A 26168-nucleotide genomic window follows, 5' to 3' on the forward strand; every position below is an offset into this window, starting at 1 on the left:
CAAGCTCAGATTCTGAAGCCACAGTAGCATTTGTCAAAGAGTTCGGGGTATGAGAACCACAGTTAACATCTTGTTTTTCCTTTCAATGCTTGTGTCTTACCTTTATTAAAGGTGTTACAGAACAATAGCCACAGCATGCCAGTCTGCTAGCAGAAGGGGGTTAACAGTGGTAGAGAATGAAAGAGGATATAAACAACTTGTTTACAAATAGTTAAGTTGTTCCCTATTCATTTTTTTTGTTGGAACAGTGATGCTGATTTAAGAGTGAGAGAAACTGCCTCTGGAGGATACCAAAAATACATTTCTTCTGCAAATGATCCCAAGCTCATGCTTCACAAACTCTTGAAAACTGTTTGGAAAATTAAGATAACACTGTCACTCCAGGAACTTTCTTCCTTTTTGGATAACTGTCCACATAGGGCTTCCATAGCTTATGGAGAAATCAAGAGATCTTTTACCAAATATTAGTAAACTTTCCTTTTCACAGTAGCATTGGAAAAAATCTGTATCTTGCTCAAATGCATCAAATCATGTAATATGAACAATCTACAGCTGTAGATTTGATTCTCTGAACACATTCTAGTTTCCACCTTACAGCAGAACCAGTCCAAAGAGACAGAAGTTAGCTTACTTGGCTTCAGAGGACCTTACACAGTCAGTGAGGCAAATGTCACTAGGTCTGCACTTTAAAGATACAGAGTGAAGAAGTTTTACTCATCCATCATACCTTTTATTTTCTAATATCAGTACGTGATCATCTTTAAGGAAGTTGAAGGGTAAGAACTGAGGAGCATACCAGCTGCACTTTACAGATTAACAGCCACAAAAATAGAAAGCAACTATATGATCTCTGGGTTTCACAAAACTAGTTTTCATTTGTAACACTTGACGCAACAAGATTAACTGCAACAAGTGAAGAAGCTACATCTGTAAAGTGCTATTTTTGTTATAAGTGGCTAAAAAGCACAACTACAACAGATTTGGGTATTCGGTGGTTAGATTGTCGATGTCCTCCAAATCATTCATTTCAGGCTCTGTGTTTTTTGATGAAATTGATTAGCCCGTTTGTTGAGCTATCATGAGATGTCACTGGAGCATCTGACTCCAGTTCAGGCTCAATTTTCTTGGCAAGTTGTTTTCCAAGCTCAACTCTGCATTTATAAAAGCAGAAGAAGAAAGAAAAACATTAGTGTTAACAACTTACAGTACTTACTATAAGTCATTGACATTAAAAATAGGTGCCAGTAAAAAGTAAGTTGACAGTGAACACTGATGAATGTTCTTCCCTTCACAAAATTACTGACGAAGTTAATATCATTCAACTCAGTGCCATTCATAAACTGGAGTTCTCACAGCTGCTTAGCTGAACAGACAGCTCTCAAATTACAGGATGTCTAAAAAGAGTAAGTTTTGTTTTAAAAGTTAAGCAGTCTTTTCCCCTTCAGTACTAGTTTGTGTTATGCAGCCTGCCCCAATGCAGAATGCATTCAGCTTGCTACCATCCACTGTTGAACATGACATCACTCAGAACACTGATTTGTAGCACCAAGACAATAAACAACAGCTGAGCTGCAGGCCTGAAAGCCTTCCCCAACACTACAGCATGCTATCCAGGAGTTACAGCCACAGACAGGGTAAGAATCTAGGATATTCCAACAGCTGCAAGAAACTAGGCTGGTTCTACAGCATCCCCACATTCCATAGTTAGTTTTGGATGCCATTCTAGATTTTTATATGTTACAGTAAAAGCTGTACTTACTCCTATCCCAATCCTGATTTCAGAGTTTATAGCAGACATCAGCTTTTATTAGACAGTCTTCCATTTTCAGTTTCTACTACAACATTTTAGTTAAAGAACTTGCTGTGGTAGCATAGCTCTAAGAAAACATATACAAAGAAAGACCTACCCTTCAGCCTTTAAGAGAGCTTAGTGTAAATGCTATTCTAGGCCTGTAGAGCAAACTTTCTCTTCAAAATAACGCCTCGCAGCATAGGCAGGTTTTACCTGAAAAATCTTACTCATTTCCCAATCCTTTTCTCCTGCATAAGTCTTCATACAGTATGTTGTACAGTTAATATTACTACAGATTAGAAGAATCTGATTAGCTCCTGATTAAGTCTTCTATTTGAAGGTGACAAAGTGACAAACTCCTTGTGAAGCTGCTGTTCTCCACATGGAGCTCTACTACGATCCTTGGTCACAGGTGCAGCCTGCATTAGACCTAGGGCTCCTATGTATGAAGACATCTGCCGAGAATGTTCTTGTATCTCCAGTATAGGAAAAATTAAGAGGTGGTCAGTCTTTTGCTTAACAAATACCATTCAAACTGCCTACTAAGTGTTTCTAGAGGTAAAATAATTCTTTTTCCCCTTCTATAAGGGAAAAGAATTTCCCTTTCTAATTCTCAGAGCATGTGTGCAGCCTGCTTGACTATTTTATTCATTACTGCCTCTTTTCTGCATTCATAGTTTTGGTTGTTTTTTTTTTTAATCAAACTAAACAAAGATCCTTAGCTAAAGTTGTATCTACAAAGTCATTATGCATGGCTAAACAAGGATACGTGGTGACCTATCCTCAGAAAACCTGTTTTCATTTAAAACTGTCCTATAATCATTTGCTTTAAGCGTAACACTTTTTTTCATTGTCTTTTCTCTAAGTCATGACAGATTAAGGAATACCACAGCCAGTAAGTACACATGAAACAGATCAAAGAGACTTACCCCCACTGGTCATAACTGTTAATATCCCAGACAATTCCTTGAACAAATATCTTGTGCTCATACATGGCTATAAGCAGAAAAAAAGATTTATCAATAAAGTTTATCAGAAAGTCTTAACAAGCATTCACAGATGAGAGATCTATTTACTTACCAATGATGGCTCCCAGAGTGAATGGGTTGAGTTTTGTAAACATGATGGAATTGGTTGGTCGATTTCCCTCAAAGACCTTTCAAAACAAAAGTTACATTGTTATCTACTATGCTGTAAAACTCACACCATAAACTGCCAGTTTATATTTTCCTTATAGCTGACATTGGATTATTTGTATTAGCAGCAAATACAAAATCCTGAAGGCTTTAAAGGCTAACAACTTCAACCATAAAATTGTATCATTTTCATGTTTTATTACAAACACAATGGCAAAGTGTTATCTCCAAGCACCATTACTAGCTACTATGGGCTACAGTAAGAAGTAAAGCACAAGTCAATATCCCAGGGGCAGTGATGAGATAGCTCATCTTCTCTGAAATGCCTCAAAAGGCTTCCAGATCAGCATGCTTTAGCAGGAGTGCCATTCACAGGCTGCTCCACTAGACCTGACGAGCCTGACAAGGTAGAACCTGTTAACACAACCTTCACAGCTGTCAGGACAGTAGCACTTGACAGCCACCGGAGGTCACTGCCCCATTAGCAAACTCCATCAAGCAGACCAAAACAGCTGTCAAGTGCCAAAGCCTGGTTACCTTATGGGGAAGAAGCTTCTCCAGAGCATCTCCACTCAGTCCTGCTGCTTGTAGTTCCTTACGCGCTTCATCAGCAGTCTTTCCTTTCATCAAGGCCTCAGTCTGAGCAAGGAAGTTGGCCAAAAGGATCTAGCAAGTAAAAATAAAATCAACTCGAGCTACTGTTTCCTTAGCTAGAATAGTGCTTGAATCTTGACCAAGACCTAGTCTAGAGTTACAGCTCTTGTTTTTAACACTATGGCAGTAAAATGTGCAGTAGTTTTAACTGTACCATGCTTACTATTGCTTTTTACCTCAGAGTGCCAGGAAACTTGATTACTATTTTAATAGGTCATATATCTAAAGACACCCAGAACTGCTTTGCAGAATCCTGCCCCCGCTGGAACTGACAGCAAGCCTCCCAGTGAGAACAACGGAGCCAGGATTTCACACACCCCTTTCACCCAGTATAGTCTATACTTTTATCCCATGCTACACTGTATGCACAGAAAGCCAGGTTGTCCTGGTTTTGGCAGGGATAGAGTTAATTTCCTTCCTAGTAGCTGGTGCAGTGCTGTGTTTTGGATTTAGGGTGAGAACAATGTTGATAACACACCGATGTTTTAGTTGTTGCTAAGCAGTGCTTACACTAGTCAAGGACTTTTCGGCTTCCCATGCTCTGCCGACTGAGAAGGCTGGAGGTGCACAAGGAGCTGGGAGGGGGCACAGCCAGGACAGCTGACCCCAACTGGCCAAAGGGACATTCCATACCATGTGACGTCATGCTCAGTACATAAACTGGGGAAAGCTGGCCGGGGGGGGCCACTGCTCAGGGACTGGCTGGACATCAGTCAGCAGGTGGTGAGCAATTGTATTGTGCATCATTTGCTTTGTACATTATCATCATTATTATTATTATCATCATTATTTTATTTCAATTATTAAACTGTTTTTATCTCAACCCACGAGTTTCTCACTTCTACTCTTCCAATTCTCTCCCCCATCCCACTGTGGGCTGTGTGGTGCTCAGTTGCCGACTGAGGTTAAACCACGACACAGGTACAAAGATTGGTCAAAGGTAACCAACTAAGATGTACTTACTCTATATGAAGGAAAATCCTCACAGCATACCACATACCAATCCCTACCAATACAAGTTTGTAGTTTCCTATTCCCTGCCTCATGTTAGCTTGCAAATTCACATGTGGTTTTGTCCTACCCGTTACATTGAAGACAAACTCTTTACTATATCTACAGTCGAATTAAACCTTTTCTCGCCTTCTTTTGCAAAGTCATCTTCTAAAACTTTCACCTGTACTGGTGTTACTTGACAAAAAAATTACTATTACACAATTTAAATAGCACTTGTAATCTGAAATCATGACAAGATTGAAATTTAGTGAGGAAACATGCTTTTTCTGAAGTATGCAGTAAGTAGTAGACCTGGACGTGTTTCCACCTATGGAACTTAAATTGTTAGACATGGTTCACTGGAAATCCTTAGTTGGATTTTAGCATTAGGCTAAAAAAATTGGACTGGTTAAAAGATATCTATGTGTAGAAAGCTATCACCCTAGCCATGCTAGCATACTCATTAAATTTTGTCCCAGAGTTTAAGGCTTGCAACAGCATCTCCAAGGAAATTTCCATCAGCTGAGAATTTGGTTCTTCCTACTCTGCATGAATTATACTCCTTACAATTCCTACAAGGAATTTTCTCTCCAAATACTTAATTGCTCAACTCCTTCCAGCCTCAGTAGGCCAACAGGCCACACCATTGATCTGTCTCAAGAACTGCGGCTGCAATTTCTTCAAGAACAAAAATACCACTGTATTACATATAATACGTAATTATAATTTAGATATTTTCAAACCTATTGTGAATGTTCATAGAGCCTATGTGTATAGTTTCAAAGGGACATTTAGAAATCTCGCACACTGCAACACTGAACAAGCTTCAATGCCTTCAGCGACAAGAAAATACGGGTGCCCTGAGAAAACTTATTACCTTGTGATGCAAGCCATTTCTGACTGGATGCTGGGTCTGAACTGGGATCAGAAAGTCACAGGGAATCATGCGAGTTCCTATAAGAAAAGCCACGTTAATAACCCTGCAACAGAAAAGTCTTAGAAAATCTTCAATTCTCACCCCATTTTCAGCATTACTGGAAGACTCTGCCACTTCAAAAACCTTTCTAAAAAAGCTTTTTGTTATTAACAGCAGTGGGAAGTGACAATACAGCTCAGTAGTTTCAGCTTTAGTTGACACTCCTTATTGTAGAGTTAAAACCTGCATCTTATAGCATTCTAAAGCCGCTAATTAAGAGCGCCATAGCTATGTGATGCTAGGTTAGGTAAGAGCCCAACCTCTAAACCAATGTCAATTCTGCAGACTCTTCCAGCTTTGTAGACATTCAGAATTTAATTCCAAAACAAGGTATTGAATAGTTTCAGTTTACCTTGATGAATAAGCTGGTAAAAAGCATGCTGCCCATTGGTGCCAGGCTCTCCCCACACAATAGGGCCAGTACTGTAGTCCACACGAGAGCCTTTCTTGGTAATGTATTTGCCATTAGATTCCATATCACCCTAAAAGAAGGGAAGGGCAGCATCACCTTTCTTGCAGAACCACAGTATCAGTACAAGTTTCCATACATGCGTCAACTATGAGTGCTTCTTGTTTATGGAAATTTCATAAGTATCAGGGATATAGCTGCTTAATTTATGGACACCAAGACAATGGATGTCTGAGGAAAAAAGTCTCTAAATTAACTGAGCAAATAAGCTGGTATCAATCTTGGCACCAGTCTCTTTAGGCCCTTGATTACATGAATTTAAGTGATTGCAATTTTAACCTAGAAACATGCATTCAGGTTCTAGAACCAGGACAGAAGCATATCTATGTATTTGCCTCTTGAAACCTTTACTCTTCCTGAGCCTTACCTGCTGAAAGTAGGCAGCAAAGCGGTGCATGTATTGGTCATAGGGCAGAAGGGCATGGGTTTCACATCCATAGCAGTTTATATACCAGACCCCTAGCATGGCCAACAGAACAGGCATGTTCTTCTCCAGTGGGGCAGTGTGGAAGTGATTATCCTATGTGACACAAAGGAAAAGAATTACACTTTTGATAAAGCAATCATCATCCCTCTCAACTCTTAAATTGTTTTTATTGTTGTTTTGATCCAGGGAGAGCTTCCCAAGCACAGCCATTTTAGAAGCATTGAGAGGACATGGGAACTTCAGAAACCAACCTGCCTTCAGTTACCTTACTAACAACTCTGTTAAGAGGATCAAATCTGAAATAGGCATCCCACACTCACCATCCAGTGGGCTCCTGCAAGCAGGCTCTCAAAGTTGTCAAAACCTAACAAGGGAAAAAGTCAGTTTGTATTTACTATTACAACTCAAACTTGATTTTTCTTGTAGAGACAATCATAAAACAGTTGCGATTCTTTGTATGCAGCAAGGCTCCCAACTACTAATTGAGTTTAAAGTTGCACTTTGACTTCTGAAGTTTGCATCCCATAAGCCAGATGTATTTAGTTATGATTAAAGCCTGGACTTCAGAGCAAGTCCAGCTTCTTGAAATATACTTCAAAAACCTTTGCCTAAAGTCCCCATTCAAGCACAATGAGCAACTGGAAGGAAAACAGAGGCATTAAAGCCAGGCTCTGTATTAAAGGCTACATAGTTTTCAGCAAGTTTGAACACTTAGTCACTTAGCCACAGTGGGAGAAACATCCCCCCCAAAAAGAGGGCAAGGCTAGTAAGTACAGCAGGGATTTCTGTGTTGATCTGAGGAGAAACAACTGTAATAAGGTCTTCCCAAAGAGAAAGATTCCCCCCACTTCCCTGTTCTCTTAACAATTCACCCGATTTTTCTTTGCTCTATAATTAGGGTATTTAAATCACCATTCATTTTCACTAATGAGTAGTTTAACGAATACCATCCTCTCCTGCAAAGCCAGAAATCCTGATTCTTATATGGAAAAATGGAGATGGTGGTGAAGTGTTCAGCAATCAAAGCAGCAGCTCTACCTATGGTCAGAAGCCAGCTTTGGGAGGTGAAGGATGTAAGAGCAAGAAGTGCAGATAGACTGGCATGTCAGCAGTCAGCACCAAATCTGTCTGACAGCAGAGATGAACAGTTTATTGCAGACAAAACAGTAAGTGCTTGACTGAAGTTCATTTTGCTGATCACATAGGTTTTTCTACACATGACAACTCCTAGTCATATCATTCCAAAAATGCCAAAACCAATGTTTTTCTTCTAACCTCAGTCTAAGGGAATTCCAGCTTTTATTTAGAAAAATGACATTACGGTTTCAGACTTTAAATATCTGAAAGAAGTGATGAGGGCATAAATGCAAGGCTGCTGAACAGCCTGCTCACCAAGAAACAGCAGTTCTAGATATAACTAGATATAAAGGAAGAAATTTTTTACGCTGAGGGTGGTGAAGCACTGGCACAGGTTGCCCAGAGAGGTGGTGGATGCCCCATCCCTGGAAACATCCAAGGTCAGGCTGGACGGGGCTCTGAGCAACCTGATCTAGTTGGAGATGTCCCTGCCCATGGCAGGGGGGGTTGGACTAGATGACCTTTAGAGGTCAAACTATTCTATGACTCTACGATTCTTAGAGCTCTTTGTACTCTCCACCTGCATTCAGGATCTGCAGCAGAAGTGGCAATGCTATCCCATAACAATACAACAAGTAGGTTGGGATCAATTTAGGGGGTCTACGTTTGCTCCACAATCAACTGCAGATAGAAACAGCATTTCTGTATCATCAGGCCCTATAGCCTAGAAGAACAAGTACTGGGGACAAAAGGAAGTAATAGGAGAAGGAAATAGTTAAGGCTAAACAGAGCTCGTATGCAGAACTGGAGACATAGGATTTCGATGTTTAGTTGTGTATGTACTCACAGAAACTAAATACCCTACTCTTAAACAGTTTAGGAAAGTCAGTTGCAAGGTCTAATTTTCAACACTGACATGGCTTTACATAAATCAGGCACTTTTGGCTATGCAAGTACTAAAGAGATGCAATTTGACTATTTGTACCTAAGTATGGGTAATTTCCAAAACTGCATGTACAGTACTAAAATCTCAGTGTTTCCCTTACATTACAGATTGTTTTGTAGCACAAACATCCAACTACTCAGAGTAGGTTGGGTAAAATATTTGCCTCAAATCTAGTCCACAATCCACTATTGTTAATGCACTTTGTAGTTACATTCCTGAAGCAAACAGATTAATTCTTGGCATTGTTACATCATAGGAATACCTACCAATATGCAGGGCAATGGAAAGACCAATGGCAGACCACAGAGAGTAGCGGCCACCAACCCACTGAAAACAAGAGATTGGTTTAGACAGGAGATATGCAAGGCTTTTAAATTCAAACTTATTCAAACTATTAGGAAATAGCAGCATGTGTTTAGACTATTTTCAGCAAAATCAATATTCTTTCTGGTGATAATTCACTACACATTATATGGCATGGTCAAGGGAACTTGAACATTACAGTAGCCCTCTAATGAATCCTTAAGTATGCATTTTTTGAGACTTTAAAGTTATCCCACTTGTCTGATTTATAACACCTGTTGAAGCAGATCCCTTGACGATTCCATTTCACTTCCAAATACTAAATTTGCAGCTTGTATTAACTGCTTTCCTAATATCACTCTTCTATAGGTAAAGCCTGCTTCAGCAAGATTATGACACTAGCTAGGGAAAGGTAATGCTCTAGATAATTTCTGAACAGCAGCTTTAAATCTAGTTTGTCATAGTCAATTGTCACATAGTCAATGAGACATAAACCAACCTATTCCTGATTAAGTATAAGGGCCAAGACTAAGGGCAGTATACTTAAAATATGCATCTGCTATAAAATTAGGCTCCCATTTCTGATGTTTGACCTTTACAGGCCTAGATTATATACAGTAGACCCCAACAGTCAAATGTCACAGCTTATAATAACTACTTACACAGAGGAATAAACTAAGACTTGTATCTCCTGTTACCCAACAGCTGATTAGACAGCCAGGAATATAGAATGTTCCTCTTCAGACCTTTGACTGCAGGTTTTTAATGGAATGGCCAAGAAAGACGACTGTTTTGTTTGCCTGACATGTTCTCAATTTGCCTTTAGTTATGAGTTTTCAGATGTTTCAGTACAGAGAATACAACTACCATAATTTAGGTGTTTTGGCAGTTTCCTGACATCTAGTTAACATTTTCTGAAGCAAGTTAGATTATTCTAACAGTTAACATCTACCACACAACATTAGACATTTACTTACATCCCAAAACTCAAACATATTCTCTGGGTCAATTCCGAAGTCTTTAACTTTAGGCTAGAATAAAAGAAAAAAGCATGTAAGAACACCATAAGTAAACCCAACATTCTTAAAAAGCTTTATGTCTAGCAAATAAAAAACACAAGTTGGGTACATATTAAATACACAATTCCCCAACTACATCCTCTACTTTAAAAATACATAGCATCCATCAGAAAAAAGTATAGTGATCTCTAGAAATGAAGCTATCACTATTCAGTAGTCTCAAATAATATCAGTGACACACACTCATTTTCTGATCAAAGTGGCAATATAGTAAAGAGTTCAACTGACATTCAGTTTACATTTTACAGAACCAGAATAGAAGCAAGGAACTTCACACCACAGTACCTGACAACCTCTCAATTATTGCAGTCTTTTTCTAAGTGCTATTGGTCTCTCTACTTCATACTTCTGCATGAAACACCACATCAGGGTACATCATATGCTACAGATTATTCACACAAACTACCTGCATCACTGCAGCACTTACTTTGAGGAGTCTAGGAGAGTAACATTTTTTCCATATAACTGCATTCACACACACTTAAACAGCTACAGGTAACACTCATTAGTAACAGGACAGTCATTTCAAGAATAAGAGATCTTGATTTCAGATTTAAAGCTCTAGCAGAAAAAGCACAAATCTATAATGAAGGTCCAATCTTGCTACAGTTCATTACTCTGGAAGTGTTTCAGTTATTTTCAGTAGAAAAAACATGCTTCCTTTCAAGAGGAAGGCTAACTTATTGGTATTGAAGTAATGGTGTCTTAAAAGATAGCCTCATCTTAAATCCAGTAAGGAAGCCTATCTTAAAGGTACATAGAAAAAAGTAATAGATTTGTTATACTTACACCATTGGTAGACAAGGCAACAAAATGCTTGGCCACAGCTGAAGGCTTAATAAAATAAACAGATTGTTAGATCTAGAATGCTAGTTATTTTGATTTCTGGTCATAAAGCTGATCTGCTACCATTTACACTTAAACAAAATACCGTTATCAACTTGAAATCTTATTCACATTCAATGTGGGATTTGGCAGCATGCCTGTCTGAAGATAATATTCTGATAATATTCTCATGAAGCCCTCTGGAAGCAGTCACTACTTAAGGAAATAGTGTCCTGCTCTAAGAGTATGTTACTGGTTTGGAACATCAGTAATACCACTTTGGAGCAGATGGAATTTGTTGTACATGTGCTACCCTTCCAGCTAGGGTCAAAAGATCAAGACAACTGGAATTACTGATAAATCTCAAACTCCAGATTTAGACTTTGGTCTTTCCCTAAGTGTTCTGGTGAACAACGATGAGTTGTCTGCAACAGTAGTGTAACAAGGAATTTCAAAGCCCAGCTTTCAAACTAAGTACAGCTACCCTGACTGGAACAGATTAAAGACCATCTTAACCTGAGCAGGCAGTATCTGCTTTTTTCTTTTAAAGGTTAGAAATAGGAGAGAATGAGCCAAATACAAGGATTCTATTCATAGCACAGCCATCTGCCATAGAAATGTCAGTATATCACTCCAACCATAGCTTAATTTCTAGTTTTTAAGTATTTGCCAAGAATTGGAAGGTAATGCCACATAAACACCATATTCTTGGATTTCCATGTCAGTGGTTCCACCAAATTATTAGCCAGCTCTAAGGTAAATGCTACACTTTATTACTTAACAGGCAGGATTTGGGGGAACAATGCATGACAGCCATTTATAATGAAGAACTAGTGGTTTTATCACTTTGATCAGACATAACAGCCTGTCACTAACCATGAAGCACTGAAATGTTTTATGTACAGCATTTGCTGAGCTTATGTTTGGGCAGCTATTGGCTCTGCTCCAAAGCACACAGAATGACCAGGGAGAAACTGCACAATGAAAAGCTGTTGCATTTTGTTACGTAACCTAAATATATTAGACTTACATCATTAGCAGCATGTAAGAACCACTCTTTAGCCGTTTCTGCGTTGGTGATAGTTTCTTGGGTGGTGAAAGTCTGCACATCATAAAACAAGGAAGTATGTAAAACACTGTACTTAAAATTGAAACAAGTTCAGGTTGCTAAAACATCATATGTTCCAGATAATCAGAGCAGAGTGATTCTAGATGTTCATAACAGACAGCTGCTGCCAGATTTCAGCAAAAAAGCAAGCTTATCAATCCAGTAAAGATTAGTGTTGCTAGATTTACCTATCTAGTTTTAAACTAGCATATATCTGGAACTGGAATAATTATCCCCACATTTCCTACCTCCCCCTCCAAACTGTTATGCAAAACCTCAAGACTGTAATTTTCATATTTAGTGACAGACTAAAGTAGAAGTTCTACCATTCAACTAAAAAGGAACTAATTGAGCATTAAAACAGGATAACCTAGCTGGATTGTCCTCTTGTTCTTCAATTCCTACTTTTTCATGGAGGAACACTCATTTCTGCTAAGACTCTTGTCATAATTTTGTTTTGCTGATTAAAGGAAAACATTTTCCTGCTTCATGAAGTGTGCACAGAAGTTCAGTCATGCAGTTTTGCAAATATCTACAACCATTCTGATTTACTCAACCATCAAAATTTAGCTTTAAGGGTGAACACTAGATTCAACCTACTCTCATCCATCTCCAGAAATATTTCATTATGAAACACAAGCCTGTTGCAGAAAATGAAAAAATGCCATTCATCCTCTTCCAAATATATCCAATTATCTAACTACAGTCTGGCAAACAGAAATTGAAGTGTTACTCTTTCAATCTGGCGGTCTTCTAAGCCTTTGAACCGTGACCCTTGAACTCAATTATTCAAAGTGACCATTAGTATTACTTTGTGAAGTTTCCTTATTACTTCGTAAGTTGTTGCTCAGCTGCAATATTGCCAAGATAAGATAATGAGCTCCACCGTAGAGCATGGCCAGCCTTACACACATGTTCATTTGTTGCAGATTCTGTCTTCAACAGCAAAAAGGTTCTACTGTGCTTTACAAATGAAGATGACCCAAGTTACATAACTATGAAGTTTGTCTTCATCAGTTTTCTCTGCTAAGACAGAAGCATTCCTCAAAGGAAGATGGCAGTTAGCAATTATGTTTCCAGAATAAGTTATTAGCAAGCCAAGGCTTAAAAAAGGCAGCTATTAAGTCTGTATTCAGAAATAAGTGTCATCTTATAAACTACCCAGCAGGCTATCTTTACCGACTCTTTGTAAGTAAAGAAGCTTAGATTTATAGTGCTCAAGGAACTCAACATATAAGTTATTTGGTGAAGATATTTTGTTGCTACCCTAAAACAGAATGATGATTCCCAAACCACATGCAATTCATTAATGCAAAAACCAGCATTTAACAAGTAACACTGTACTTAAGATAAAGGACCAAAAGTAACTTTAAATAAAAGTAAGGAATGAGACAACAAGATCTTGAATTTCAAAGAAAAACTACATAGGATCCTACATTTAACCCACAGAGAAGTACAGTAAAATAAACTTTTGTGAATAAAGCTTAAACTTGTGTTGACTGAGAAACACACCTTAGACAACATGAAATTGCTCATGTGTCTTACTTGTTTAGGTTAAGTCATTTTCAGCACTTGTCTTCTGGATCCCTAAGTATTTCAGTAGCAACACAAGCTTGTACTGCAAGTTTAGGATGAATCACAGCAGACCTGTTTAGAAATAGTCCACACTTGAAGTCCCTGATCTAGAGCCTCCTGTGGACAGATCTCTATTCTGACTGAATCCTTTATGGTTAGAGAGGGTCACACCCCAGTGCTTATACTAGACATACCTTTGATGCAATAATGAAGAGTGTAGTGTCTGCTTTAAGCTCAGCCAGGGTTTTGGCTATATGAGTACCATCAATGTTGGATACAAACCAAACACGAGGGCCTCCCTTGGAATATGGTTTCAGGGCTTCAGTTACCATCAGAGGGCCCTGGATAGAAGCAACAATTAGATTTTATCTTCATTACAAGCATGTACATGCACAAAAAGATGTGGAAGATGTATAGAAGTCAAGAGCTTACCAAGTCAGAGCCACCAATCCCAATATTGACCACATCAGTGATTGCCTTTCCAGTGTAGCCTTTCCATTCACCACTACGCACTCTCTGTGGCAAGAAAAATACTGCAATGACTATGTTATACTTACACTAAAGTTAGTGATTCTAACATTGGAAATAGGCTGTGTTTTCAGGCATTGTTACAGAAAGTCTCCAAAGACAACTTTCAAGCTTCTGGACTTTAAAGCCTACACTCAAAGCTACCTTCTTAGCTCCACATTTGGTTATGTCTAAGATACTTTAAGTGTCAGAAGTCTAATGCACATATTTAAAAAACACACTGCAAGATCAAACTCCTTCTGTGTGGACTGCTACAGCATTTACAACAGTGTTGGCAAAGGCAAGAGAAATCAAGCTAAAAATTAAAACACCTTGGGCATTAAACTATTTGCGACAAATATTTGAACCTGAAGGGGTTCTTTAAATGTCTTTAATTAGAAGCAACTTCACTCACTAAAATGGAAGACATTAAAATATGAATAAAGCCATGGAGAGAGATTTACAGGCAAACCAAACATCCAAAAAGCTTTTCTATTGCATGTATGTTTTGCATTACGATTTATTTCTGGGCTTCACCTTAACAGCACATAGTACAGGTTTCCACTATTCTTGCTGTTTTAACAGTTACTGAGAGTTCTGACAATTACAATCATTAAGTAGTATCAAAACACTGCATTGAATTTTGTCCATCATGTACCACCTATGCAATAAATTTGTTCCAATCACAAAAGGAATCTTTCTAGTATCATGCACACTTCTACATACATTCCCCAATTCTAAAGCAATTTTTCTACAGCAAATCACCTGGTTATGCCGATAGTTGCTCTCCTTCCCTACAGATGTTTAAGTTAAGCTTTTTGTTCTTCCAAACAGAAAATCCATTTTTAGTATACACCATTCCTGTAACCTGTAGATGATGTTGCCATGTTTTTAAAATCCCAACTGAAACAAGCATCTTTGTTAATCTTTCCAAAGGAACTGCTTAACAAGATTTTTATTTTGCAGAGAAGATACATCTGCATGGAAAGTGATATTCACAGGCTCTGATGATTGAAACCATCTAGCAATAAAGAGGGTGGCACCAGTGAAAACTCTTGTTTTGCACTACCAAAATCTTAATCAGCTAAAAACTCTACAGTGGAAAAAGACCATTGAATTTCTGTGGCCATTCAATTCTTACTTTATCTGAAGAAAGTACCAAATTCAGACCAATTAGTGTCAGTTATTGTGGTTTTGGCTTTTATCCATTAGGAACTGGACATAATCCAGGCTCATTTTGTATAGGTTAACAAGTACGAGTTGGCAGTGATACTGGCTACTACCACCCAGATAAGACTCACAATAGCAACCAAGCAGGTCCAGTTCCTCACAACCATGTTTAAAATGCACTGAAACTATTTGGTGAGCTTTTACTGATTAGTTTTATCACACATAAATTTGACTTTGTTAGAGTGCTCTAGGAAGTTCTTCAGAAAATTTCCTCAACTGATCTGACAGATGCCTCCATTTTAAAGATGTACAGAATCACAGAACAATTAATGATATTTAAATGCAGCAGTTAACCATTATCTTCAACTAGGGAACAAAAAACTTTCATGCTGCTAAAGCTGCAAGCAGAATAGAATCATAAAGGAATCTGACCTAAAACCAGAAGATCTTTAAGGAACTATTTAAGTAGAGCATAATCAAATTGCAAGTGAGCTGGGAGCTTCTACCTCTCTCCTGATTTCACACCATTTTTAAGAGGCAGTTTCTACTTGATAGAGTCAAGTAGTTGAAAAATTGGCAAGAAGAAATAAGGCAATATTTGAATGGTACTTAATTATTTACAAGGCTTCTGAAGTAAACAGAAGATTACTGCTAAAAGAGCAAGATCTAGAGAGCCCATTAAAGAAAAACCCAACTGTGAACAGAGAGAGAAAAGTGAATCATACTAAAACCAGCTCCAAATCCACGCTTAAGCCAGAACTATTATAAACCTCAAACAAGGGCACAATAATTCATGTGAACCAGCCTGCAAACAATGCTTTACAATACACATGTAAGAACCTGGCTGGGTATAGAACAAATATATGAAAAATAAGCTATGGTGGTACTTTATACCTGGCAGAAGTGTTTCATTTTGTCCAACACTTTGTTTACTTCTGGAACAACATCCTTCCCCTCTACAAGTATTGGCACATTGGAACGATTTCTCAGAGCAATATGAAGCACAGCTCGGTTCTGGAACAAGAAGGGAAAAAATTGATGAAGCTGTTTCCAAGCTAAACCCAGGGGCCTCAGGTGCCTCATCCAGAAAGTAGTACAATCTTCAAGACTTAAAAATCCTTTAGATTAACTGGAATTAGTAGAGCAGTAGTTTGCGTGTGTATACACACACTCATCACCAGTTATCTAAATCACCCTCATTTCACAGAATCAGTGCAGAGGGCTTACAAAAGCATATAATATGCAAAGTAAACAAACCGCTTATTTGTTTACTTTGAAAACAAAGCTCAAAATCCCTTGACAAGCATTTAATGACTGAGGTTCAGAATTCAGCAATATTCAGTACTCGGTGATCTTAATTATTTTGGCATGCTTCAGGTATACAAGGATGAAGTTGTTTCCTATTAATGACAATACTGAAAATCAATTATAACAAGCAGCCAAAGTATTTTCTCTGGCATTTTCTCAATTATCCTGAGTAGTCCATTTCATATAGGAAGAAACAAATATGTATTTTAACATTTAGCAAAAAATGAATACAATAGCCACATTATTCTATCCACTGCCCACAATTAAATGTTCCCTGAATACTTGCACACCAGGTATGTAGGTGGTAGTTATGAGAAAAAATCTGTTAGCATGCACCATATTATATTAATTCTCCACAGTTATACATTAGTTATACAAGCATACATAGTATGTACAAGTACACACATTAGTATACACAGTTATACAAGTCAAAGCATTGAAATCTGGCCTGTGATTTGCCTGTTCAGAAGCGTAACATCTTTAATCTAGAATGAAGGAGTATCATCAATACTAATGAACAAATTAAAAAATTAGTCTGCTCTACCTCATTGTTCCTCACTACAATGAGAGGCATTGTGAGACAAAGACAACACAGACAATATGAACTGCTAAGTTATGATTTAAATACCAAATGCTAGTTCAAAAATCATTGAGTTTGTGGTTACTGACTTGGAATATGAAAAAGCTCTTTCAGTTGCTAATTATCAAAGTGTACCCACCTAAATTTGGGGTGAACAGAGGCAATTTTTTTGCAACACTCAGCCATGGAATGGTACTATTTGGTAAATACTGCTCACTATCAGGCTTGAAGGAAGCTTTGTCTTGATCAAGAGAAGCAGTCATATTTGACCTGACGTCTACTGTTAAACAGAAGTATTTTCTAAATATCAAGTGGGCTATGAAGACTGTCCCTATAATGAGCAGTCAGATATGAGTTACCTTGTAATGCACTTGTGCATTGTCTTTGTGCCATATCAAGCTGCAAGTTTTAACTCATTTGGGACAAACCTGGCAATGACACACTTGGGTGCACTATAAAGAATTTCCACATAAGCACACACCATACAGGCAATGCCTGCAGCACCAAATACAGACAAGTCTTAAATACTTAAGACAAACAGCTAAAAAATGTTCTAAATCAGAACAAGAGTAGTGGACAAGTCAGTTCTTGCCGTTAAGCACCTCCCTTCTGTCTTACTGCTTTAGGTTTATTCAGTCATGTTGTTTGACGGCATCCTGTTTTTAGGGTCTCATGACAATTTCACATTGTCCACATGCTCATATTCCAGAGCCAAACCAACTTCATTTTGATATTCTATACAAACAGAAAAAATTAAACAAACCAAACCTATTTCCAAGTCAACTTCTGACTGTAAATGAGAAACAGCCTGATAATAAAGAAGACGTTTCTAAGACTTATCATGCAGGTAATTGCTACATAAAGTTGCTATATCAAGACAGTAGCAAAATAGGAAGCTAGCAACAGAAGTCAAACACATCACAGTTTAATATTGTGCTTAAGCGCTTTCTGTGAAAATTGCATCCTTTTGAGAAGACTTCAGCTGCTATGTTTGCTCTCATGTAGACAATGAAGAGGAACTCCATAACATATGGTCAGAGATGGGCTAACCCTATAATAATTTGTGTTGCATGAGGCTAGTGAGAGGCAGTATCTGAGAAAACCATCCGCCAGGTAGATTTAAGACTTACCACCCTCTTTTCCCACTTCCTTTTTTCACTAACTAGAATTACATCTGTGAATTGAAGGCATTAATACAGAAGGAAGAGGAACCATTTCTCCAGTGAAGCTTTATCTGTTTCTGCCTGTGCACTTTCACAAACATGTAGCATTCAAACAATACAACGTCCAACTGCTGAATTATTTTAAGCAAACAGCTTGTGCAACAGCTAAATCAGTCAATAACCAAGTCAAAGGAAATACTGATTGCTGTGAATTTACCTCAACATACTAAATGCCTTTAATATTTAAGGCAGACTAATAAATCACACTATACTGTTGAGTTTCCAGTTTTCATCCTATTTTTTATTTCAGAAAAAGGGTACAGTTGGTTTTCTGTATGTTTTAGTGAAGATCATAATTACAACCTTCAGATCTATAAGAGGAACATACTCATCCTCTTACTGAAATAGTCAGCTAATTTCCCAAGATTGTTTATAGTATCTACTGTTAAACATACCCAAAGATAAGTAGCATCAACAACCCAAAGCAGAAAGTCTTACACAATCCTCACTAAAACTTTGTAGGCAGTTTACTAAGCTTTATGAACACTGACATTAGGCAAAAGCATGTAAGGGATACCTGGAATGTAATACTCTGTTCCATGGCCTTTGCAAGATCTAACTCATCTTCCTCTCTACAAAAGAGGGAAGAGAAGACAAGAAAAAAAAATACCACCAAAATCTCTAAAAAAAATTAAGATATGTGTTGAAGGGAGGATTGAATAGCTTTATTCACACACATTTTCTTCTGTATTTTTGTCAGAGGTGTAAAAATTTCTCATCTAAGTAGTGCAGCAAACATTACAACCACTCAGCATTTCAGAGTAGCAATTAGGATAAGTTTTTTCAAGACTTCTCTTACACAGATGCATGAACATCCATAATATATAGGGACAGTTGAGGGGAAAGAAAGAACCATGGACAGAAATAGCCTTACCTCAGTGAAGTTGATCTTCTCTCCACTGAACATGCGCTCTCTGGCACTTTCCACCCCCCTTGACTTTGCCTGAGAAATATAAAATAGATTCCTCTTAAAAATAGTAGGAAGTCAACATGCACTACAAAGGTCCAGCTACATTAAAGAGTGTGAACATTTACCACATAAGACAGTGAAACAAAAATTACATTAGGTTAAAAGACCCACTAGATTCTAGCATAAAAATTGATTCTCCTACTTTAAAGCAGGTATTTTTATGCAGGCTGTTTATTTCCTTAAGAGGTTACGCAGTAACATGTGCTAAATGACCAAGGTGCAATGAATCCATCTTAATTACTCAGTTTCATCTTGCCATACTGCTACAGGATTCATTAATGATTCTTTGTACCAGCTTAGATTTTTTTTTTTTAAACTGAAGAGTAGCAAAAGTAATTTTGTTATGGCTAGTTTTGCTAGTTCTCCCCTTTTTCAAAATCTGTGTCCTATCTGGTCTAAGCCTTTGGCTGAAACAATAATTACAGAAGGGTTGTAAATATGGACACCATGCTAAATTGAAGCTAATGAGACAGACTTTCTTAAAATACATCCAACTGCAAATGAATCTCAAAACTAAGACCGCATGACATTTGAAGAATTGTTTCAACTGCAGGTATAGAAGACATCACCTTCTCTTACAACTGTATATGAATTTCTTATTTTACTGCAGACATCAATAACCATGCCATATGCCAGCTGGTCTGTTACACAGACAAAAATCTTGCACAGAAAGATCTTGTACAAATCTTGTACAAGAAACAGATCTGTGCATTGAAAAATGGCCTTGTACCATGGGGCTAAAGGACAATGCAAGACTTTGAACAGTGCCAAGATTTGTAAACAGATGCCTTTTAACTTTGATGGTCTCAAATTCAGAGCTAAATGTATATAAGCAATGCTAGAATAATCAGTTGCAGGTAGAAGTTAACTTTTTTAAAAAATTATTTGGTTTATTAATTCAACATTTTAAAGAGTTACCAGTTCCATCAGCATTTTCATCACTTCTTCTGTAACAAGGTTCTTCGAATAATCCAGTAAGATATCCCCATGATCAGTATTCAGAGTCAAGCTGTCAAAACAAACAGGTTGTTTAATTACACATTCCTGAAGAGTGACTGTTTTAAGCAAGACAATGATAACTCCTCTACAGATTACAAAATAATTAGAATCCTAATTATACTAAGTTAAAGACAACCTGAGGGACTGATTTGCCCCACAAGTTTCATAAAATGACCTACTAGTGTGTGTTTTAATTGAAGACCATGATTTTCAACAAGCTAAATTATAGTGTCCACTTTCTGCTTGTGAAAGTCCAAATACAATGAAGTGTATTTAATGCACAGTTGGACAATCACATTCTGTTTTCACTGAGCCACTAGCATTCTCTAGCAATAATTAGCTTTTTCCTAATATATCATAGGTAAAAAGCTTACCACATTCTTTTGCTGCTAAAAAATTAAACTGTCTTCCTATAGGTCCTTTCAACAAATAGTCATTCTTTTATATGGAGACTTGAACAAGCCTGATTTAAAATTCTATACAGTTTCACGTACAGAAACATTCTGTCAACTACTATGCAGAATTAAACCCCATTTCTGCATGATGTAGTCTCACTGTCTTTGACTCAGTGGAAGTCTCCAAATTATTTAACTAATCCTCATCTGAAAGCTATAGCCTAACACTTCAAAATACAAGCACTTTTAGGTTTACATCCGAGATGAAACACAGAAATGGTAGTCCAATAGAAATCAAGTGAGCCTGTTTGTATTTACTAGCCTTGTATCTATGTGATAAGTTCTACAGTCCCTCTAATCCTTTACAGCACAGTTTTTTACCCATTTCTTCTTTGCACTAATTTACAGCCAAATATACACATTTACTCTAAACTGAAGAATCGAAGCTCTGTAAGTAATTCAGTAGGCCTTCTATAAAAGCACAGGCGGCCTTTTATATCTTACTCTCACTTTTGCTCTGCATGTGCAAGCCACAGGAAATTGCATGCATCTAAATTCTCAATGTTTCCACGTTGTTCATTATCTCCCCTGCTTTTTCTTTCCCAATACCTGGACACAGAAATAAGCACTGTTATTTTAGTGACCACGTGTGTCAGAGACTTCACAGGGACAAACCATCACATAATTGCTATTGCAAACAGATATGACAGAGGCAAGATTCTGCAAAGGAATAATGGAGCTGAACTTGCAACAACAGTAATAATCAGCAAGGCCTGGACATTTGGGTGGTTTCATTAACTTGAGGGAAAACACAGTAACATGTCCTTTTTCTGGTCTTAAAATACAAGAGACACTAGATAAGGACAGGATGGTGTCTTCAAGCACAGTCTTAGAAGAGCGTTTCTTTTATAGGTGAGAACACAAGGCAAGTAAGGAAAAACAGTATCAATACTGTTAATCACCCTTCTCTTCAGCAGGCTACAAACAGTAATCCCGAAACCCTGACCATCCAGTGCAAGGATACCTGGAATATGGTTAGCTAAGGGAAGGACTGCTGTCTCTCAACCTGCCAAATTTGCTATTTATTGACACAATACAGAAGAAAAATAAGAACAAGTCCTGCAAGTCTTTGAGATTTGATGCAATTCATTTACAGACAGGTCTCAGATTTGAACACATTTTCCCAATGATACAGCAAGGCCATTAGTATACTAATACTTCTTCAGTTTAAAGAAGTAGAACTCGTAAAATTCTCATCTACAGTTTAATACAGATAGTCTTTCCCAGTGTTCTACTCCATGACCATGAAATCCTGACAATCTTTTCTTTATGTTTACCTGACATATGCTTTACTTATACAATTCATTGTTATTTTACTTCTATGAATTAAAAAAAAAAATCAATCTCACTAGACCTAGATGACAAAGTATCCCATGAAATTCTGGCTGGATTCAAATCACTACTCATTTGAAGAAACTGCAGAAAGATGGCATCCCAAAACATCTCATGCAAAAAAAGCAAGCAATGGCTACCAGATCTAACTTCCCCACACACAAGGTGGAACACACAGCAGGCAATGTAATCTTATCTGAAACCCTTACACCAAGAGATCCACTTTTATTTAAACAGAAGCCCCAAACCCTGCAGCTCAGTTGCATTCTGCTACACTACCCATTCTGCAGTGCAGCAGCTGATGGCAGCACTAAGCAGGTGGAACAAGAACCTTGTCACGTAAGCCACATCCACATTTAAGTGATGCAGCCCTTAATCTGAAGGTCACCCACAGCATCTCAGAATGATTTTATCTCCCATCTAAACACAAACTAAAGCAGCTGAATGTAACCCCTAAATGTATTATTACACATGGATTCCCTGGTGGCATGTCTTCCATTTAGATTGGAGGCTCTTTCTGATCCTTCATAATGGACAAGCCAACTAGCAGGAGTGTAATACTAGCGCTTTGTATCTTGAACTAGCTATTTGCATCAAGAGTACCTTAATATATACCTGGATGCTGATTATCTGCTGAGTTTTATGATAGCTGCATCATATCAGTTTTAACCCCTTCAAAACTAGGAGAGTTTTTCTAGTGAACAACCCATGTTTAAGACCCACTGTTCCTACCAGACCTTACATTTAGGTGGCAAAGCAAGCCAAAGGTGTACTCTACAGGTTTGACTACACTCCCCATCAGGAAAACAGGATATACAAATTCTGAGGAAGAAAAAAGGAAAAAAGGAAGACAGGATCTTCTATCTATAGTCTGTAGGACACAGTGAGTGTAAGGTTCTTATAATAACATTAATAGATATTTGTGCTCGGAGATAAAATATTCAGATTAGAAGTTATTCACACCAGTCTGAAATTTCTCCAGAACCAGCATCAGGAAGCACTTTTACACAGGTAAAAGTTTCTCTTTTCCTTCCAAAGGAAGGGAGATAGTCAGTGATTTTATGATAATACCTAGCAGAACTAACTGAAATGTATTCATAAAGATTAATTTCACATGAAGAGAGAGGTGCAAACTACAGCGAGGACCTTGTGGCCAAACCTCCAGACCGCTTAGGCTTTCAACAGATGTTAACTACCATCATCCTGCTGATCTGGCTCATAAAGTGGCAATCAATGAGAAGTCTACAAGCAGATCTGTCAAACTAACCCAGGCTGTCAGTTCTGCAATTGTATTTTGCTATGAGAAAGTTCTCCTGGTAGTCTAGAATGTGTTGGTTTATCAGGAAACAGGACTGAAATCATGAAGAGAAAGGATTAAGATAGATTAACTAAATTTAAAACACTTCAACTATTTCCTGTGGGCAGCACAAAAGGACATTAAGTTGGGCAGCTATTTGAAACAGATAACCTTGGTAAAGAATATTTCACAAAAAATATGATAAACATTCTAGGAGACACACCAACTACTTTCAGCATGCAGAAAACACATTAGAGATGAGTATGTGTGCCTGAAACAACAGCTGTCAAATATCTTCTCCTTGGTTAACTGTACACAGTGACAGCATAACACTCAAAAAAAGTCTAAGTATATTAAACATTCACAAGAGTAATTAAATACAGACTATTTGAGATTGAGAGGGTGTATCTTATGGTTAAAGTAGCTTGGATAATATTAGAGTGACAGCCAAAGAGATTAAGATACAGTGCTATCCCCAGTAAGAGTACTCGCTTGAGCCATTCAGAAAGGAACCTTGTAAGAAACTTCTTGATTATGCCTTTCAATTTATTCAGGTAGTTTGCTTCAGCTTTCCTTTGTTCCAAGGATGTTACCAAATTCAGTCTCTTGGGATATACTGGAGATAAGGAAAACTTGCAACCAGAACTAGATCTACTAGAGATGAGCTAGTAGATTTGTGTAAGATAAAATTAATAAAGTTCTTTAACAGTATAAAAAGTTCTGTTAGAAGAGCCAGATGAAGTCAATACTCAAAAAAATTAGCATAGCTTTTCCATCAATGCGAATGACATTTTAACTCTTGTATGCAGGACTTCATATGTAATATTTAATTACAATTTAAAGAAGTATCCAATGAGCTCAAAAGGAAAGAAAAGTCACTTTACCTAGGACGCTAATGAAAAGCTTGATACACACAACAAGTCTTACCTCAACACTTGAGAACAGAAGCTCACTATATAGATATTACCCATGCTCAATTTAAAACTCAAGTCAGGGATGCATCTACGTAGTTATTATACTTTTCAGATTGCTGGTGTAGTCCAACAATGTAACCGCACACATGACTCCTCATCACAGTCTCCAGTATACAGAAAACATTAGTCCCACTTTACAGGATGAGACTGCTGAACATTATCGTACTGCTTCCACATCTTACTTCCTCCTCTAGCAAAAATATGTTGCAATGCATTTTCTGTTAACATGAAGAGTATGAGGCAAGGTAGGGCTAAACCTGCTAAACACCCCCCCCCCCTTCCCCATCTCAGGGCAGGGGTAGGCACCGCCGTACTACTGACAGGTAGGGGCACACGGATGGATGGCTCCTCGTGATCTTATCACGGAGCTTATCATGACTAAGCACACGGGTGCGAGACTGAGAAGTGAAGGACCCACAATGCCACTGTGCGAGCCGCAGCCCGGCGCTGTGCTTCCCGGCACGTACCCTGCTGCAAGGATGAGTCAAGGACGAGCATGCACGACCGCCCTCCTCGGGGGCTGCCGAGGAGCGCCCCCCCCCGCCTGGCACCTGCCCCCCGCGGCGGGGCTCCCGCCCGCCCGGCTGCCCACGCCGCGCTCTCAGCAGGGAGCTGCAGGCCCCGGGCCCATGTGCCCGGCCTGCCATCGGCCTCCGACCGGCCAGCGCGGCTTCAGGCAGCGGCAGCCGCCCTCCCCCGGCCCCCCCACACGCCGGCGAGATCGGCAGCGAGGACAGCAGCCGCGCGTGTGCGTGGTGCCCCCCCCACCCCGGGCCCCGCTCCCTTCCGGGGGCCGCACAGGCAGGAGGGAGCGGAGGGGAGCGACGCGGGGCTCTGCCCGCCCCCGCAGAAAACGCGCCCCCCGCCAGGCTCACCGGGAGGGCGCATCCCTCCCGCCAGCGGCGAGGCCCCGGCTCTCCGGCAGCGCCCACCCGAGGGAAGTAAGGAAAGAGGGAGCCAGCCCCACACAGCCTCGGGCCTCGCACGCGGAAGTGCCCGGCGTGCCGGCAGCCTGAGGGCCCGGCGGGCCGCGACGGTCGCCAGGGAAGGCAGGGGTAGCTGCTGCCCCGCTCAGCCGCGGGGGAGGGCGGGCGGGGCTGCCCAGCCTCACCTGAACTTCTGGAAGCGATCCTTCTCGGCCTCGAACAGCTGCCGCAGGACGAGCTTGGAGGAGTTCGCCTTGTGCCACTCCACCAGCTTCTTGAAATGGGGGTCGCCGGAGAGCGCCATGTTAGCGGCCAGGGAAGACTGAAGCGGACACAGCGGCCGCACAGAACGAGCACGACAAGCTGAGCTACTGCCGCAGCCTCCCCTTTTATAGCGGCGACGCGGCCTCCTGCCACCGGCCCCGCCCCGGTCCCGGCCCCCCTCCCCTTTGCGGGCCGCCCCGCCGGACGCTGGGATTCCCTCACTGCCGTGCCAACGGGGAGGGGTGAGCGGTCAGCCCGCCTGCGGGTCCCTGTGAGGGGGAGGCGGTGGCGGCGGGAGCCGGGGCTGCCCGCCCACCTTCAGGCCCGCAGCGTTCGCAATGGCTGGGCGTCGCGCGGGGCGGGCAACGGTAGCAGCCCTCGCAGAGGGGTCGCCGGCCCTCGGGGCTGTGCAGCGCACCCCGGTTGTAAATCCCGTGTTGAGGAAAGAGCGGTTTCCCCGTCACGGGGCACCTGTGCGAGGCGGCGGGCGCAGGCGACCGGCGGGAGCTGGCGCAGCGATTCGGCGGACGCTCTGTCGCCGGCCGCACTACTTGCCCACCTGCCCGCGGGCAGTCGCCGCAGTTATGTCAGGGCCGCTGCTCGTGTAGGTGCACAGGGATGGGCTTAAGAATAGTGTCTTTTCTCAGGGTTATTTTTAGCCTGGGTCGGCCCCACGGCTTGGCACGGCCCAGCTGAGGGGGATGAAGCTGGTGAGGGAAGCACCGCTTGCTCTGTGGTCCCAGCACCAGGCCTCAGGGTAGGGATGCGGCTCTGAACCCCAGCCTGGCACCAACGCCACCCTG

The 26168-nt window shown here is 39.9% G+C and overlaps 1 protein-coding gene across 1 annotated transcript; it reads right to left on the reverse strand.

Annotated features, from left to right (window-relative positions):
• Positions 1 to 708: 708 nt before the first annotated feature.
• Positions 709 to 25520, reverse strand: GPI (glucose-6-phosphate isomerase). The gene is made up of 18 exons (XM_076349129.1): positions 25287 to 25520; positions 20037 to 20127; positions 19023 to 19091; positions 15932 to 16051; positions 13793 to 13876; positions 13555 to 13701; positions 11708 to 11779; positions 10642 to 10686; positions 9751 to 9804; positions 8737 to 8797; positions 6768 to 6811; positions 6388 to 6540; positions 5904 to 6033; positions 5453 to 5529; positions 3466 to 3594; positions 2873 to 2948; positions 2722 to 2788; positions 709 to 1151 (listed from the first exon to the last, which is right to left on the reverse strand). The coding sequence occupies exons 1-18, from the start codon at positions 25403 to 25405 to the stop codon at positions 1028 to 1030; spliced, it is 1662 nt and encodes a 553-aa protein (XP_076205244.1). The 5' UTR covers positions 25406 to 25520; the 3' UTR covers positions 709 to 1027.
• Between the last annotated feature and the right edge of the window lie 648 nt (positions 25521 to 26168).

Source organism: Aptenodytes patagonicus, chromosome 11 (assembly GCF_965638725.1).
Source record: "Aptenodytes patagonicus chromosome 11, bAptPat1.pri.cur, whole genome shotgun sequence".
Classification (NCBI taxonomy): domain Eukaryota; kingdom Metazoa; phylum Chordata; class Aves; order Sphenisciformes; family Spheniscidae; genus Aptenodytes; species Aptenodytes patagonicus.

Excerpts from the sequence above, each read along its gene's own strand:
- GPI (XM_076349129.1), bottom strand. The coding sequence starts at position 25,405 with ATGGCGCTCTCCGGCGACCCCCATTTCAAGAAGCTGGTGGAGTGGCAC. Across the intron at positions 13,702-13,792 it reads GGATTGGTGGCTCTGACTTG|GGCCCTCTGATGGTAACTGA; the intron begins GTAAGCTCTTGA and ends GCTTCTATCCAG. Across the intron at positions 2,949-3,465 it reads AGAAGCTTCTTCCCCATAAG|GTCTTTGAGGGAAATCGACC; the intron begins GTAACCAGGCTT and ends TTGTTTTGAAAG.